General features: G+C 34.3%; 1 protein-coding gene across 7 annotated transcripts in view; it reads left to right on the top strand.

Moving 5' to 3' along the window:
* Positions 1–15,968, top strand: part of IFT81 (intraflagellar transport 81) — a 142,800-nt gene extending 126,832 nt beyond the window's left edge. For 6 of the 7 annotated variants that reach the window (XM_027124807.1, XM_027124806.1, XM_027124809.1 and 3 more), the window contains 5 exons: positions 5,073–5,159; positions 6,155–6,226; positions 6,311–6,396; positions 10,090–10,135; positions 15,218–15,964. In XM_027124807.1, coding sequence (XP_026980608.1) covers positions 5,073–5,159; positions 6,155–6,226; positions 6,311–6,396; positions 10,090–10,135; positions 15,218–15,400 — 474 coding nt within the window. In that variant the 3' untranslated portion in view covers positions 15,401–15,964. Of the gene's footprint in view, positions 1–5,072; positions 5,160–6,154; positions 6,227–6,310; positions 6,397–10,089; positions 10,136–15,217 lie in introns of all 7 variants that reach the window. The other variant, XM_027124805.1, reaches the window with a different exon arrangement.
* Positions 15,969–16,216: the final 248 nt, after the last annotated feature.

Genomic DNA, 16,216 nt, shown 5'->3' with positions numbered 1-16,216 from the left:
TCTTCTATTCTGATATTGTTTACTCTTAAATTTTTAACATATTTTTCCTGCCTAAAGTTAATCAGCTGAACAATTGTTAATCTCCTGAACAATACAGGAACCTCAGAATAATTTAACACCCTCTCCTGCCTTACACATGTGTTGTTATCCTGTGGTATTTTATTTCCATTTTATTTCTTCATCTCTAAAAGTGGTTGTCATGGTGGTCATTACTGTTATAATTACTACTTCGTACAGTCATTTCCTGTTTAGATTTACCCACATATTTAGCAGTTCTCACCATTGCTTCATGTACTTTATTCCTTACTTCTGGATTCAGTTTCCTTCTTTCTAAAATGAAATTTCCTTGCTTTATTTTTTTTTCTTTCAGTAGTTCTCTTAGTAAAGAATCATTGCCAAAAGTAAACCATCTTTGTTTTTCTTCTTAAATAGTGACTTGGTCAGAAAAAAAAATTATTTTCATTGCTTTCTGCTTTCTCTTGTTGTGTTGAGGGATCTGCTATCGGTTTAATTCTCATTTCTTTTTAGATAATGTCTTCCCTATATATAGTTTTAATTTTTGTTATAGTCACTAGTTTGTTTTATTATTTAGATTCCACAGAAAAGTAATATTGTACAGTATTTGTCTTTCTCTTTCTGACTTATTTCACTAAGCATAGTACCCTCCAAGTTCATCCACATTGTTGTAAATGGCAAAATTCATTCTTTTTAATGAATGAGTAGTATTCTATTGTGTGTGTGTGTGTGTGTGTGTATATATATATATATATATATATATATATATATATATATATATATATACCACGTCTTCTTTTTCCATTCGTCTCTTGATTGACACTTAGGTTGCTTCCATGTCTTGGCTATTGTAAATAATGCTGCTATGAACATTGGGATGCATATATCTTTTCAAATTAATGTTTTCATTTTCCTTGGTTATATACTCAGGAGTGGAATTGCTGGATCATGTGGTAGTTCTATTTTTAGTTTTTTGAGGAACCTCCATACTGTTTTCCACAGTGGCTGCACCAATTTACATTCTCATCAAAAATGTACAAAGGTTCCCTTTTCTCCACATCCTTACCAATATTTGTTATTTGTGGTCTTTTTTGATAATAGCCATTCTGACAGGTATGAGGTGATATCTCATTGTGGGTTTGATTTGTATTTCGCTGATGATTAATGATATTGAGCATGTTTTCATGTTCCTGTTGGCCATCTGTATATTTTCTTTGGAAAAATGTCTTTTCAGGTCTTCTGCCCATTTTTTAACTGTTTTTTTTTTTTTTTGAGTTATATGAGCTGTTTATATATTTTGGATATTAACCTCTTATTAATGATATCATTTGTAAATGTTTTCTCCCATTCAGTAGGTTATCTTCCATTTTGTCCATGGTTTCCTCTGCTATGCAAAAGCTTTTAAGTTTAATTAGGTCCCATTGGTTTATTTTTGCTTTTGTTTCCTTTGTTTTAGGAGACAGACCCAAAAAATATGGCTGTGATTTAGGTCAAAGAGTGTTCTGCCTATGTTTTCTTCTGGGAGTTTTATGGTTTTTTACATTTAGGTTTTTAATCCATTTTGAGTTTATTTTTCTTATTAGTTTTTTTTTGTTTTAACATCTTTATTGGAGTAAAATTACTTTACAACGGTGTGTTAATTTCTGCTGTGTAACAAAGTAAATCAGCTATACATATATGTATATCCCCATTTCTCCTCCCTCCCACCCTCCCTATCCCACCCCTCTAGGTGGTCACAAAGCACCGAGCTGATCTCCCTGTGCTATGTGGCTGCTTCCCACTAGCTATCTATTTTACATTTGGTAGTGTATATATGTCCATGCCACTCTCTCACTTTGTCCCAGCTTACCCTTCCCCCTCCCCATGTCCTCAAGTCCATTCCCTACATCTGCATCTTTATTCCTGTCTTGCCCCTAGGTTCTTCACAACGTTTTTGTTTTTTTTTTCAGATTCTATATATATGTGTTAGCATATGGTATTTGTTTTTCTCTTTCTGACTTACTTCACTCTGTATGACAGACTCTAGGTCCATCTACCTCATTACAAATAACTCAATTTCATTTCTTTTTATGACTGAGTAGTATTCCATTATATATATGTGCCACATCTTCTTTATCCATTCATCTGTTGATGGACACTTAAGTTGCTTCCATGTCCTGGCTATTGTAAATAGTGCTGCAATGAACATTGTGGTACATGACTGCTTTTGAATTATGGTTTTCTCAGGGTATATGCCCAGTAGTGGGATTGCTGGGTCATATGTAGTTCTATTTTTAGTTTTTTAAGGAACCTCCATACTGTTCTCCATAGTGGCTGTATCAATTTACATTCCCGCCAACAGTGCAAGAGGGTTCCCTTTTCCATTTTGAGTTTATTTTTGTACATGGTGTGAGGAAATGTTCCAATTTCATTCCTTTACACTTAGCTGTCCAGTTTTCCCATCACCACTTATTGCAGAGACTGTCTTTTCTCAATTGTATATTCTTGTCTCCTTTGTCATAGATTAGTTGGTCATAAGTGTGTGGGTTTATTTCTGGGCTCTCTATTCTGTTCCATTGATCTATGTGTCTGTTTTTGTTGCCAGTACCATACTATTTTGATTACCATAGTTTTGTAGTATAGTCTGAAGTCAGGGAGTATGATACCTCCAGCTCTATTCTACTTTCTGAAGATTGTTTTGGCTATTCAGGGTCTTTTGTGTTTCCATACAAGTTTTTAAATTATTTGTTCTAGTTGTGTGAAAAGTAACATTGGTATTTTGATAGGGATTGCCTTAAATCTGTAGACGGTTTTAATATTTTTGTCTTTGGTGTTGTCCAGTTTCACTGCCATGATCTAAGTATAGATTTAGTTTTATCTGCTCTGCTGGAATATGTGCTTTTTTGTCTCCCATTAATTCTGGAAAAATTCTACATGATATCTTCAAATATTCTCTCCCCTGGTCTTTCTAGTCTGTTCTTCAGCAACTCCTGTTAGATATATGTTAGACGTATTTATTCTGTTCCCTGTTGTTTAACCTCATTTTCATATTTTCATCTCTTTGTCTCTCTCTGTGATGAATTTTGGATAATTTCTTCAGCTCTGTTTTTTAGTTCATTCTTTCATCTCCTGAGCCAATCTTATGTTTATGTCACCTACTTAGTTTTTAATTTCAGTGACTTTTTTTTTCGTTTTTGTCTATTTTTACTCACTGTGCCTTTTTTAGTCTTTTATTTTCAGTTCCTCCTTTATAACTTTAATTATTTTAAGCATACTTATTTAATAGACTTTCTTCTAGTATTCGAAGTTCCTGGAGGTATAGTCCTGCTGTGTGTTTTATATCTTCTGATTCTCACTCATAATGGATTGATTGTTCCTTATATATTTATACTTTTGGATTGTGAGTTTATCTTTAGTAGGGTTTTGTCTCTTGAGTCCTGGCAGCTAAGATGGAGGGTGTGTCCCTCCAGAGTGGTTTTGCTGTTGTTCTGCCAGGTGTTTTAGGACTATCACAAGCTTGGAGCTAATTTGAGTTAATGTCTCAGCTTGGGAGTTCTTAGACCATGTAGGTAGGGTAAATCCAAATCCCAAACCTGCCTGAGGACAGACTCCTTTTTTCCATCCTCCTCTGAAGTAGCATAACTGCATTTACTGATCAGTTTGGCCATAAAACTCACAAACAAAAAAAGGCTTTCATATACTATAGTATCTTCATCTCACTGACAGGCCCAGCAGCTACCCAAGTACACAGCCTCTGTTGCCCCTTCTCATGTCAACCATGAGAGCCTTAGATGTCTGTAGGTCACTTTGATTCACAAAAGCCATGGCTCCTTTTTCCCACCAGTCTTTTATACTGTGCTAGTCACCCCAAACCAGATGCAGTCCCACACAGCAGAAGCACCACACAATATTACCCATTTATGTTAACTCTCCAGTTCCCAAGGAAACTGTGCTGTGTGAAACCATTCCCAGTCTGGCCTGAATCAATCCAGGCCTGGTGTTAACCCTTTATTCACAGGTTTCTAGGTCTTTTGCCCTGCCTGGAGATAATAATCATTCTGTTATCAAGATTGGCTCCCAACTCCTTCACCAAGTGTAGCCATAGGCTGTCATCCTTTGTTTCTAGTCCTGGTAATTCCTTTTACTTCCTTGAGAGTTCAGTTAGCTCTGGATCTGAAAGGATGTTTGCCCTGCCTTATCAAGCATTTGTTGATACTTTTAGCATTTCCAGGTGTCGGTAGAAGAAGATTTTCAAATTATCAGTTTCAAAATATTATGTTAGAAGAAAGTGTGAAACTATTCAAATAGCCTGAATTCAAATTCTAACACGTCTTTCCAGCAGTACATTCTTTTACAAGATACTTGTCCTTGCACGATGTGGGGATATTAATACCTACCTCAAGAGGTTGTTTTGAGACTTAGTTATTGTTAAAGGTAAAGCTCAAACACCCTTAACATGGTTTACAAAGTTCTGATCAGGCCTCTGCCAAAGTCTTCAGCCTCTTCTCACATTTCCCAGACATGCTCCAGTATAATAAACTACTTATATGTCCTAAATTGTCCTTCTTCTCTCTAGTTCCAAGTCCAAGACTTCATACATAGTGTTCCTTTTTTTATGAACATTCTCCTCCTCTTGTCCCTTCTAACTATGCTTACTAATCCTTCGTACCTCAGCTTAGATATCAATTTCTCCAGCAGGTTGTCCGCACTGATCCCCAAGCCTGGGTTAGGTCCAGTGAGCTCCTATAACACCTTGCATTCATCCATCATAGCACTCAGCCTGTTTACTTGTCTGAGCATTACTTGAGGGGAAGGATTTTTGGCTGTTTCGCTCACTGTTTTATTCCCAGCTTCTAACAGAGAGCCTGGCACACAGCTTAATACATGGCAGCTATTGTTTTTATCAGCACCTTCATCTGTCATAATTCTCAAATGTCTGATTGTTGTATAAATAACTCGTAAGTATGCCAAGAAGCTTAGAGTTAAGTTACAAGACTGACAAGGGCATGTATTGTTTCAGAGCCACATTTTAGGCCTTTGTTTTTTACTTATTCAATTAATTACCCTTTTCATACTAGGAATTAACCCAGGAGTGTGATGAAAAGAAATCCCAGTATGATAGCTGTGCAGCAGGCCTTGAAAGTAATCGGTCCAAATTAGAACAGGTAAGAAGACAGTTTTTATTTTAACAACTTAGCAGAAACTGCCTGTATATGCGTATTTTCACTACCAATGTCAAAAGATTCCCAAATCTTTACTGAGTCTGTCTCCTAAGCTGCAGAGATTTTTATTTCTTCAAACTTGATGTGTACATACTAAATTCTCCATCTACACCCCTACTGCCAGAGTCCAGGCCCCCTAGACTCGCACTGTAACCTCCCACCTACTCTCCCCTTCCACGCTTGCCTTCCTAAGGTTTATTCTCCATAGAGCAGCCAAAGAAACCTATACAGCAGTTAGGCTACCCTCCACTGGCTTCCTGTTGCACTTAAAATCTAACTTCAGAACTGTGGTCTATAAGGCCCTACCTGCTTCCATGAACTTCATATCCACGTGCTCTACTCCTCACCCACAGGGCCCCAGCCACACTGGCCGCCTTCTTGTACTTCAAACAGGCCAAGCTTGTTTTCACCTTGGGGGTTTTGCATGTATTCTTCTCTCTCTGGGATACTCTACCACCAACTATTTGCCTTGATCTCTCCTTTTCACCTTTTAGGTCTCTCCCTAAATGTCACATCCTCCTAGAGGTCTTCTCTGATCACCTAATATTGCCCACTCAGTCACCCTATCACATTCCACTGCAGAATTTTCTTCATGGCACTTTTTCCCATCTGAAACTACCTTCATTACATGTTTCCTTGTTTATGTCTGTTTCCTCTACTTGAATGAGAGCAGGGACCTGTCTTGTTCACTCCTCTGTCCCCAGCACCTAGCACAGAGCTGGGCACACAGTAGGTACTTAATAAATAACTAAACTTATAGGTTGTAGAGCGATATGAGTGGTCTCTAGAAAAGATTGCAACCTAGTTTATTATAATAAAGTTTCGGTTGCAGAAGAGGAAATACTCTGATGGTATTTCTTTTGTTGTAAATATAGTCATCCTTTCTGTATCTGATTATTCTTTCGATAATGTTGCCCATTTAAAATTATATACATTAGGAAGTCAGAGGACTCCGTGAAGAATGTCTTCAAGACGAAAGTAGATACCATTATACAAATTGTATGATTAAGGTAAGACAAAGAAAGTGGATCAAAAACTTTTCTGAGATTTTTCTGTATCAAGGACTTAACCTAAAGCTTAGTCTTTCCACTTAGAACCTAAAAGTACAACTTTGTCGTGCTACTGATGAAATGAAGGCATATGTCTCTTCTGATCAACAAGAAAAAAGAAAGGCAATTAGGCAAGTAATTTTGTTGTTTTTATATTGAGTTACTTAATGTTTTAATCTATAGAAGTTTTATAAATAAGATGGAATTATACAAAGTCAGAGTACTTAAATAAGCATATAGTAAGATATTATTTAGGATTGAATCTTGTTAAACATCTTCTGGATAATCCAGCCCTGCTAAGTAAGAATACATATAATTTTTCTTGCTTGCTTGCTTACTTTTTTTATTGTGGCAAAAGGTAAATAACATAAAATTTGCCATTTTTAAGTGTATAATTAAAAGTGTTGCATTGATTACATTAAAAATATTATGCAACCATAACCACTATATATTACCAAAACTTTTTCATCACCCGAAACAGAAACTCTTACAACCATTAAGCAGTTAATCCCCATTACCCCCTCCTCAGGAATACGTATAATTTCATAATTGCTTTTTTAAAAGCACTAAGGTTGGTCTATTTTTCAAGTCCTACATGGCCTGGACTCTGGTTGTTGGCCTGCTCATTGTGCAGTGTGAGTGACTGCATTTCAGCTAGAAACTGTGTGACTGCGGTGTGTCAGCCTTTAAAGCAAAGAAGGGTGTATAAATACTACTAGTCCTTATATGGTGATTTTTTCTTTTTGTAATCCTAGCTTGCAGCATATTGTAATAAATCAAATGCTGTCTTAAAAAATACGTTTATAGTTGAATTGCTAGCTTTGATAAAATGCAGTAATGAACAAGATAAGCTTTCTTTGCCCCTAATCGTAATTCAAATGTTTTGCTTTTACCATTCGGTAAGAACTCAAATGAAGTGTAGGATTCACACTTATTCTAGACTGCAGTTGAGATTTCTAGTGGCATATACATTAATATTACAAAAAGGAATTTAAGAAATAGAATGTTTTGCAAAGTCTAAATTTTTTTTATATAATGCAGGCCAGACCAAAAATATCCTATAAATAGGATATTATTTTTTAATAGTCTAACATATTAAACATACAGGCACTTCCCTGGTGGTCCAGTGGTTAAGAATCCCCCTGCAATGCAGGGGGACACAGGTTCGATCCCTAGTCAGGGAACTAAGATTCCACATGCCGCAGAGCAACTAAGCCCACATGCTGCAACGACTGAGCCTGCGTACTCCAGAGCCCACGTGCCACAACTAGAGAGCCCGTGTGCTGCATGTACTGAAGCCCGCGCGCTCTGGAGCCTGCGCGCCACAACTAGAGAGTCCGCGCACTGCAACGACAGATCCCAAATGCCGCAACTAAGACCCGACACAGCCAAATAAATAAATATTTTTTAAAAATAATAAGTCTACATTAAAAAAACATACTGAATGTACTTATACAAATTCTTTCATTGAATGTAAACTTTGCTCATTAAATCTGTATAGTCAATGCTAATATTTCACAAATGTGAGAAGTTAATTTTGTTCTTGAAAAATAAGTTTTAGAAATTGTTTCTTTTCTTCCAAAGTGATCAATATAAATAGTAAAAAAGGAAATATAGCTCCTGAACTATTGGTTTTCTTATCAGTTTTCTAGCTAGATATTCCTCTTCATCATTTTAAAAATCATTGTAAACCTTTACCATTCCTCAGTTTTCCAATAGAAAAATACTGTGCCCTGACTAGAGTAGTACATGATAAGAATGTTAAGAATAAAATGGAGTTAATTATACTCTAAACTCACTGATACATGTTTAAAATATTATAACTATGGTAGACACAATATTTTTAATGTTATTTCATTTTCTACTTTTATGGTACTTCCTGGTAAGGCCAAAGGTGTAAGAAATTAGCTTGGTTTTGAAAGATCATCTGCAAATTTTAATTTCACTTAAAGAGGCAGCATATTATATATCAAAGTACTAGAGAGAGACCATAAAATTGTTTCTAACCTGATTTTTCCAGTTCCTAGTTTTGTGACCTTGGACAAATCATTCCTCATCTATAAAATAAGGAGAATAATATATACCACAGAGGTTCAAGTTAAATATAATGTATGCAGCAGTATTTTAGAAATGATATAGTATGAATTCCTAGAGGGCAAGGACCCTGTCTGTCCTGTTTTCTTTTTGAAATCCCAGGGCATGCTTGGTACATAACAGGTGCTCTGTAATTATTTCTTGAATAAATTCATTGAATAAATTAAAATTACATATTACTGTTATGGGGAAAGAGCATGTGCCTGTCGATTTCTTGATAAAATATAAATGGAAATTCTAAAACAGTTTGGACATTCCTCGGGCCTAGGGTAATAAATGAATTATTTAAAGCTCTCTTAATAATAACCATACATTCTTCTTGAGGGATATGTCATTTAGTTCCTCCCAGCTTTTTTTCATTGAAGAGCTAGAAAGGTAAACAATTTTGACTTAGTGTCTCATAAATTTTAAGGGCAAAATGAAGGTTCATCAAGATTGTGTCTATTCCCTTCCATTCTTATTCCTGTGCACAAATTCTACCTTCACTTCAGCTCTGTAAGGGCTTCAGGTACTTTTGATTGCCATTCTCTCTGTTCTAATCATGTTTACCTCCCTTTTGACATAAATGCAAATCTTTCTTCACTTAAGCTGCTAGAGTTTGTGGTTTATGATTTCTTAGATTCCCAATTTTGTGTTGTTTAATTTCTTCTTAAGTACTACTGTGTAGCTTTACACAGAAATATAGTCTTTTTCCATACAAATTTGAGGTCTAAAGTCTCTTATCTTCTTGTCACTGGTTCCTTTGTCCTTGGTTCCTGTGTCCTCATCCTTCAATCTTTGTCCTTAACACTTCAAATCTCATTTTTTGTCTTATATAATATTAAAATATAATTATACCTTTGTTTAAAAATACAATACGTTATTTGTATTTCTATTTTTACATTAAAAATTTGTAACTTTTTTAGCTTACAAAAGAAATACTTATAAAAACAAAAAGTAACCATTATCAAGTATAGCACACAAAAATTGAATGTTGTCCACACTGCCATACCTCATAAATGTCTACTGTTAATATTTTGTTGTATATTATCCCATATTCTTTTCCCATGCTTTTGCTAATATGTCTGTATATGTGTGTATACATAAATAAAATTAAGCTACATATACAGTTTTTTTCTTAATAATTTATCTAGAATTTTTTCCACTTTAGTATTTATAGATCTACCTCATTCTTTTTTTACAACTCTGTATTATTCCTTTGAACGGATGTACCATAATTTATTTAAACATTTCCCCGTCTATCAACATTTAGTTGGTTGCAGATTTTCACTACTATAAGCAATGGTGAAGTAATAGTCTTTGCTTTCATCTTTATTAACTTATGAGAGTTTTTCTGTAGGATGACTTCCTAGAAGTTGGATTGCTGGGTTAGATGCTATTTAATGTTTTTTAAAAATGTGTATCCTTTCTCTCTTCTGCAAACCTCTTTAAAAAAAAAAGTGTAATTTAAGCAAATGGATTACCATTGATTTAAGTGTAGATTAACTGGAAATGGTACTTAACTTCTTACATGATATTTTGCCTTGGTTTTTTCCTTATATTACTGTTTATTAGATGAACTGACTAAAGATTGGAAAAGGGAGTGTTTGATAATGGGTTTCATTCTGACTCTAGTACTCTATAAACTGTATTGTCTAATATATTTAGATAGATATGTTAATTTATAATTTAGTTGTATGATCAAATCGATTGAAGTAAATGTAAACTAAATCATTATGTTTACTCCCCAGGGAACAGTATACCAAAAATATTGCTGAACAGGAGAATCTTGGAAAGGTAAGAATGCATTTTTTTTTTGGCTGCGTTGGGTCTTCGTTGCTGCACGCAGGCTTTCTCTAGTTGCAGCGAGCAGGGACACGGGCTTCTTATTGCTATGGCTTCTCTTGTTGCGGAGCACGGGCTGTAGGCACACAGGCTTCAGTAGTTGCAGCACGTGGGCTCAGTAGTTGTGGTATGTGGGCTCTAGAGCACAGGCTCAGTAGTTGTGGTGCACGGGCTTAGTTGCTCCGTGGCATGTGGGATCTCCCTGGACCAGGGATCAAACTTGTGTCCCCTGCATTGGCAGGGGGGGTTCTTAACCACTGCACCACCAGGGAAGTCCCAAGAATGTTGTTTTTTTTAATGTGTCTATTCAGGCTTTCAGTACATGTTTATGCCATTGTCATTTTTTTTAAGGTTATAGAGGAAATTGGAACTTTCTTACTCCCTTTCAAAGATGAAGACTCTTCTTTAGGAATTTAGTTTTATAAAAGTGAAGGCACATGAATTTGGGAGGAGGGGGGAAATCCAGTTTTAAATAACAAAGAGTTCATGCGTAACAAACAAAATGCCACGTTTAATGAACTACAAGTTTCAGTTTATTCCCAGGTATCTGGGAATACTGGGATTATACTTATAAGTGTAAACTTATTCATTTATTTTATTTAATAAACGCAAATGAGCCAGGGGCTAGTTTAAGTCCTTTACAAACATTGATTCAATTAATACAAATAATCGAAAAACTTTACTTAAGATACTCACTCCCTACCTGCCAGTCTTATATGAGGGCTACTAAAAATAGGAGCATGTGACTGAGTCTTGTTTTCTCAGTTCTCTGAGCCACTCCTAGTAGAAGAGGTGGTGGGGCCTTGAACATCAGGACTTAAATGACTAATTGATTTTTCTAATTGATTCTAATCTTCAATGATTTTAAATCCATGTTGCATAGTGAATGCTAACCATGCTTTACTATACGCCATTTTATCTGTTCTTTACTTAGTTTCACTATTGAAAATTGAAGTTCCTTATTAGTTTTTCTAATAGGAGTGTCAAGTTTGTAGCATCAGAGTTAGAAATTGTTGGCTGCAGTTTTTCATTTAAAATACTGATTATATATGGGTGTCTAATTTCAACGTTCAAATATTCTTGAGGCTGCAGCCTGGAAATGATTTTATATACATATATAGGCTTGTCCATCCTAATAGTACAAATGAAAAATATGGCTTTGTTTCAGTCTTAATGCATTGTACAGTTTAGCTATTGGTCTGACTCAATAAATTGGTGATAGTAAAATTATTCATTCTTACTTTCATTTGAGTCATTATTAAAAACATATTTACATATATCTGCTTTTACATAAAAGCTGAATTAGCTCCCATAAACCTGTAAGTAATATTCTAACGATGAACTTCAGAAAAACAAATAGTGTAGAAAGCAATGAAGTAATTGCTAAGTAGACTTTTTAAAAGTCTTTTTGAGAAAAACTTTAAAAAGAACTAAAAAAATAAAAGTTTTTATTATGGAAAATTTCAAGCCTAAATAAAAAATTGAGGAAATAATGTAAAGAACTCACATGTAACCATCACTCAACTTCAGTAATTAAATTTGTGACCAGTCTTGTTTTATCTATAGTCCCACTCCCAGATTTGCCCATTTTTAGGCAAATCTCAGAGATTTAATTGTTTTATCTGGTCATATTTCAGTATGTATCATAAAGACTCTTTTTTTTAACATAACTGCAATACTATTATCATGCCAAAAATAATTTAACAATAATTGCATAATACCCAATACCCAGTCAGTGTTCAAACTTCACCAATTGTCTCATAATTTCTTAATGGTTTATTTGTTCAGATCAGGATCCTAATAAGAGTTCATACATTGCTATTATTTGATATATTTCTTAAGTCCCTTTTTCTCTAGGTTACTAGTCCATCTTTTTTCTTTACAATTTATTTGTTGGAAGAAAAAAAACCTGATCATTTGTCATTTTCCAGCATTCTGAGCTTTGTTGATGGCCTCCCTGTAGTGTCAGTTAGCATGTTCTTCTGTCCCCAGTATGTCCTGTGAATTGGCAGTTGGGTTTAGAGACTTGATTAAATACGATTCAATATTTGGGAAGCTCTCTTTTTGTAATGTAGGCATCCAATGAAAATCACTTCCTCAGTCCATTAATTCATTAGAGGTTGCAGAACAGTCATATTCTAATTATGTTGTTCCTTCTTCATTTATTGGCTGGAATAATTCTGTTAAGAGCATCTTACCAACTCTGGTTACTCTAAAGTACAGGTCATATAGGAAAGGCAAAATAACTGCTTGATTTGTTTATTACTGGTTTTCAAAATGATGAGTTCATTTTTTATCATTCTTTAAAAGTATGTTTATAACTCCCAGATTTAACGTGTTTTATATGTTTCAATCCATTGCAATTATTATTATTATATTTATTTTTATTTATTTTTATTTATTTAATATTTATTATTATTCCTATCCAAATTGCCCCATGTTTGGCCTGTGGAAGCCTCTTGAAGTCAGCTCCTGAATCCTTTTGAAACAATCCTACTAGGTTTTGATGGATTTTTTATTTTCTGGAATGACAAAATGTTCCAGACAAAAGGCTCATTCTGTACATTTCCTGTCCCCAATCTGGAATCAGCCATATCTATAAAAAGTGTTCATCTGTTCTTTTTGTATGAATTGTGAATAGATGTCCATCATATTAATCTAAGTAAAAAGAAACATTAAAGCTGATTCTTCCATTTCATCAGAGAAATTGAGTTCTGTACACCTTATTCCATTTATGAAATGACATGCCATACTCAAAAGGAAAAAATAATTTTCATATTTGAACTTATGTGTTTGAATCAAGTTGTACATTCATTTGTACAGTATTTTAACTAGAGATTTTGGGGGCTTTAGGATTTAGTATGATGGTCAATAATTGACTTTCATCCAGGTATTTCATAAATAATATAATTTTTTATATGAAAATATTCCTCTATTTCATTTGTTTTGAAAAGTATCTGGATGGATGCTATGTGTAGAGAAATATTTGTCAAACTTTGAATCCTTTCAAAGACCCAAACTTAATTGCTAAATATGATTAAAGATTATTCTTTCCCCTTCCAGTGTAGTGTTTTACTGCAGGATTTGGGGGGAAAGCAGTAGCAGCAGTCTGACGTCAAGCATGTTCCAGCAAAATGAGCCACTGATTAGTTCATGCCCCGATTGTCAGGCTGTATCATTTAAGAAACAAAGCTTCTTGATCCTCTCACTCCTAGAGTGGATCTAAATTTTCAAGGCAAACACAGAACATACCTAGGCTTTGAAACTGACAATAGCATACGCCTTCCAAACCAGCAAAGACTGGACATCCACAGACCTCCTCATGCCAACTGAGTTTCTGAAATTAGACCAAGCTATAGTGCTACAATTCACACTATCATATACTAGAATTTGCCTTACCAAGGTGGAATATTGTACTGAAAGTTGTAACTTTCCTCCTCCTGTACCACCTCTTCCTTTTGAGAACAATGAAATCTGTGACAAGTATTTTTTGTACATTGCAACTATCCACAAAATAAATCTGTAATAAGTGACAGTAATATAATATTTCTGATACAGACAGTCCCCACCTCCTGTCTTTGGTTCTTTAAATAACTTTTTATAGGTTGTTAGGATTTTGACAAGGAAATTATTCCAATAATATAAGAAAAGTTACAGTTAAGTAGTACCTTAATCTTAAAATCATGCTCAGTATTCTTGATCTGACTTACTACTTTTGTTTTAGTTTATGAGGATAAAAATATTTGTTGTAAGATACTTTATTTGTAACATAGACTTAAATAGATGTATTTGCATGCCAGGCATTGTGTCAAAAAATTGCTGGTTATGTTTAAATTATATTTTCTTAATTCTGTTTTGTTTCCTGTTGCTATTTGCTGTTAACTTTGCTTTTCATTAACCATAGATGGAGAGGGCAGTCTTTAGTAAGCGTTTTGAACCTGGCCTCAGTTTAGTTTAGCCTCTTATTTGGGCAAGTACCAATGACCAGCCTTTTCACTTATGTGCTTAGGTCACCTGTTAAATCAACCGTGTATACTAAAAGAGGAAAAGATGGAGATGTTCCTGTGTAATCTGTTTCTGTGTCTTTGCTTGTTTTTCTGCCCTTCTTGGTGATTTCTCACACTGTGTCAGTGTATGTATTTCTGTCACACTGTTTCCTTATGTGTGTACTATCATCTCTGTTTTTCGCTTCTTTCCTTCCTTCTTTTCTTTCCTCTCATTGTCTCTGACTTTGTGCCTCCCTTTCTTTGCCACTCTCCTCAATTTGCCATAATACAGAACCAAAGTATAGTTTTGCAATATATTGAAAAATGTTCTTATTCCTATTTATAATTTTAGAGTCAGTAAGTAGAACAATTTTGGCAGGTGGAACTATATAGGCTAGTAGTAACAAAAACAATTCTGATAAGGATTTGGGCCTTTTTAGAATATCACTAGACCTTCTCCCTGAGGAATATTTACATACAATTTGATTTATTTGGGTATAGAGCATACCCTTAGAGCATACTGATTCAGGAAAGAATACAGTATTTAATAATAATAACATGTATAACACATGGTAGTTTATAATTTTTTCCATATCTATTGTCATGTGGAAAAAATAATCTTATAAAGCAGATACTTTTATAATTACCCCTATTATTAGCCTTAATTAACAATTGAGAAAACTACAGTCCAGAGAAATTGTCTTCCCTACAGCTAGTGACAGAGCCAGAGTTGGAACTCAAGTCTTCTGACTTCCAAAATCTGCATATTTTTATATACCATGTTACTGCTCCACTTTCCAGATTCCCTTTATTTTTTTCCCCCCTTCCTTTCTTTTACATTTTTCTGTTCTTTTTAAATTCAGGTTGTCCTAGATCTATCATAAATTTAGTTAACTTTTATCATCTTCGTTTTCATCTATCATAGGAGAACCTGGCTTAGCTATTATTCATCAGATGTACAAAGCATACCATGTTCTTCTGATTAGAACAATAGAAGTAAATCCGTATATGAGATTTAATTATTCTTGATTTTTTTTTTTAACAATAGAAACTCCGGGAAAAACAAAAAGCTGTACGAGAAAGTCATGGTCCCAATATGAAACAAGTGAAAATGTGGCGTGATTTTGAACAATTGATGGAATGTAAGAAACAGTGCTTTCTGAAACAACAAAGCCAAACTTCCATTGGTCAGGTAATTCAGGAGGGAGGAGAGGACCGGCTGATACTCTGAGTTCATGTGTCATTGTTTGGGGTTTTAGCTGATACTGCTAGCTATAAGCATAATCCCATGGTGTATTCCCTTTTTTGAAAGTGATTTGTACAACATTTTGCTTTCAGATTAGCCATTCCCTATTAAGTTTTCTTGGAAAATAATGTTAAGGTAGATTTAGGTTTTAAAAGTTTTTTAATATGGAAAAGAGTCCTTTATTTTTTTGCTTAGTTTAGACATAGTGATGTCTTCTGTGTTTTATGAGACAGGAGACTGAGTTTACTATCTGTAAATGTAAACATATGTCCATTAAGAAACATGTAGGTTTTTTTAAACATACTAACCCAGTGGCTTAATATTTTTCTTAATCTTTTTTTAACTTTAGAGGAATCTTTTAGGAATTAATATCTCTTGTTTTGAAGAAACATTTATCTGAAGTTCAGCAATTCCTACAGTTTCACTTCAGTTTCTTTTTCTTATGTAAAATTCAAGAAGATTTATTATTTTGAATAACATATTTGTTCTATTTGTATCGTTTAAACACAAATAAAACTTGGTGCACATATCATGGCTATTTATTTAAAATTTATATAGTGTAAATTTTTATTCTTTTTTAAGTAAGTATTTATGTTATAGCACTGTGTTAAATTTAAGGATTATTACTTATTTTCACCAAAAGTCTAATATAGTATTTAGGTTTGGGGGACTATTATTTTAAATATAAGAAATTGTCGAAGTGCCTCAAGTTCTCTGCTTCATCTGGACAAGGTATTTGAAGATTTCTTTGGTTTTTCCTTAAAGAAAGGTACTAAATTCATATACCACCCTTTACTTCAT

This window comes from Aethalodelphis obliquidens, unplaced genomic scaffold, assembly GCF_003676395.1.
Source record: "Aethalodelphis obliquidens isolate GAN/ISIS:26980383/991018 unplaced genomic scaffold, ASM367639v1 scaffold28, whole genome shotgun sequence".
Taxonomy (NCBI): domain Eukaryota; kingdom Metazoa; phylum Chordata; class Mammalia; order Artiodactyla; family Delphinidae; genus Aethalodelphis; species Aethalodelphis obliquidens.
Note: the sequence above shows the minus strand (reverse complement) of the source record. Positions and strands in the feature narration are given on the sequence as shown.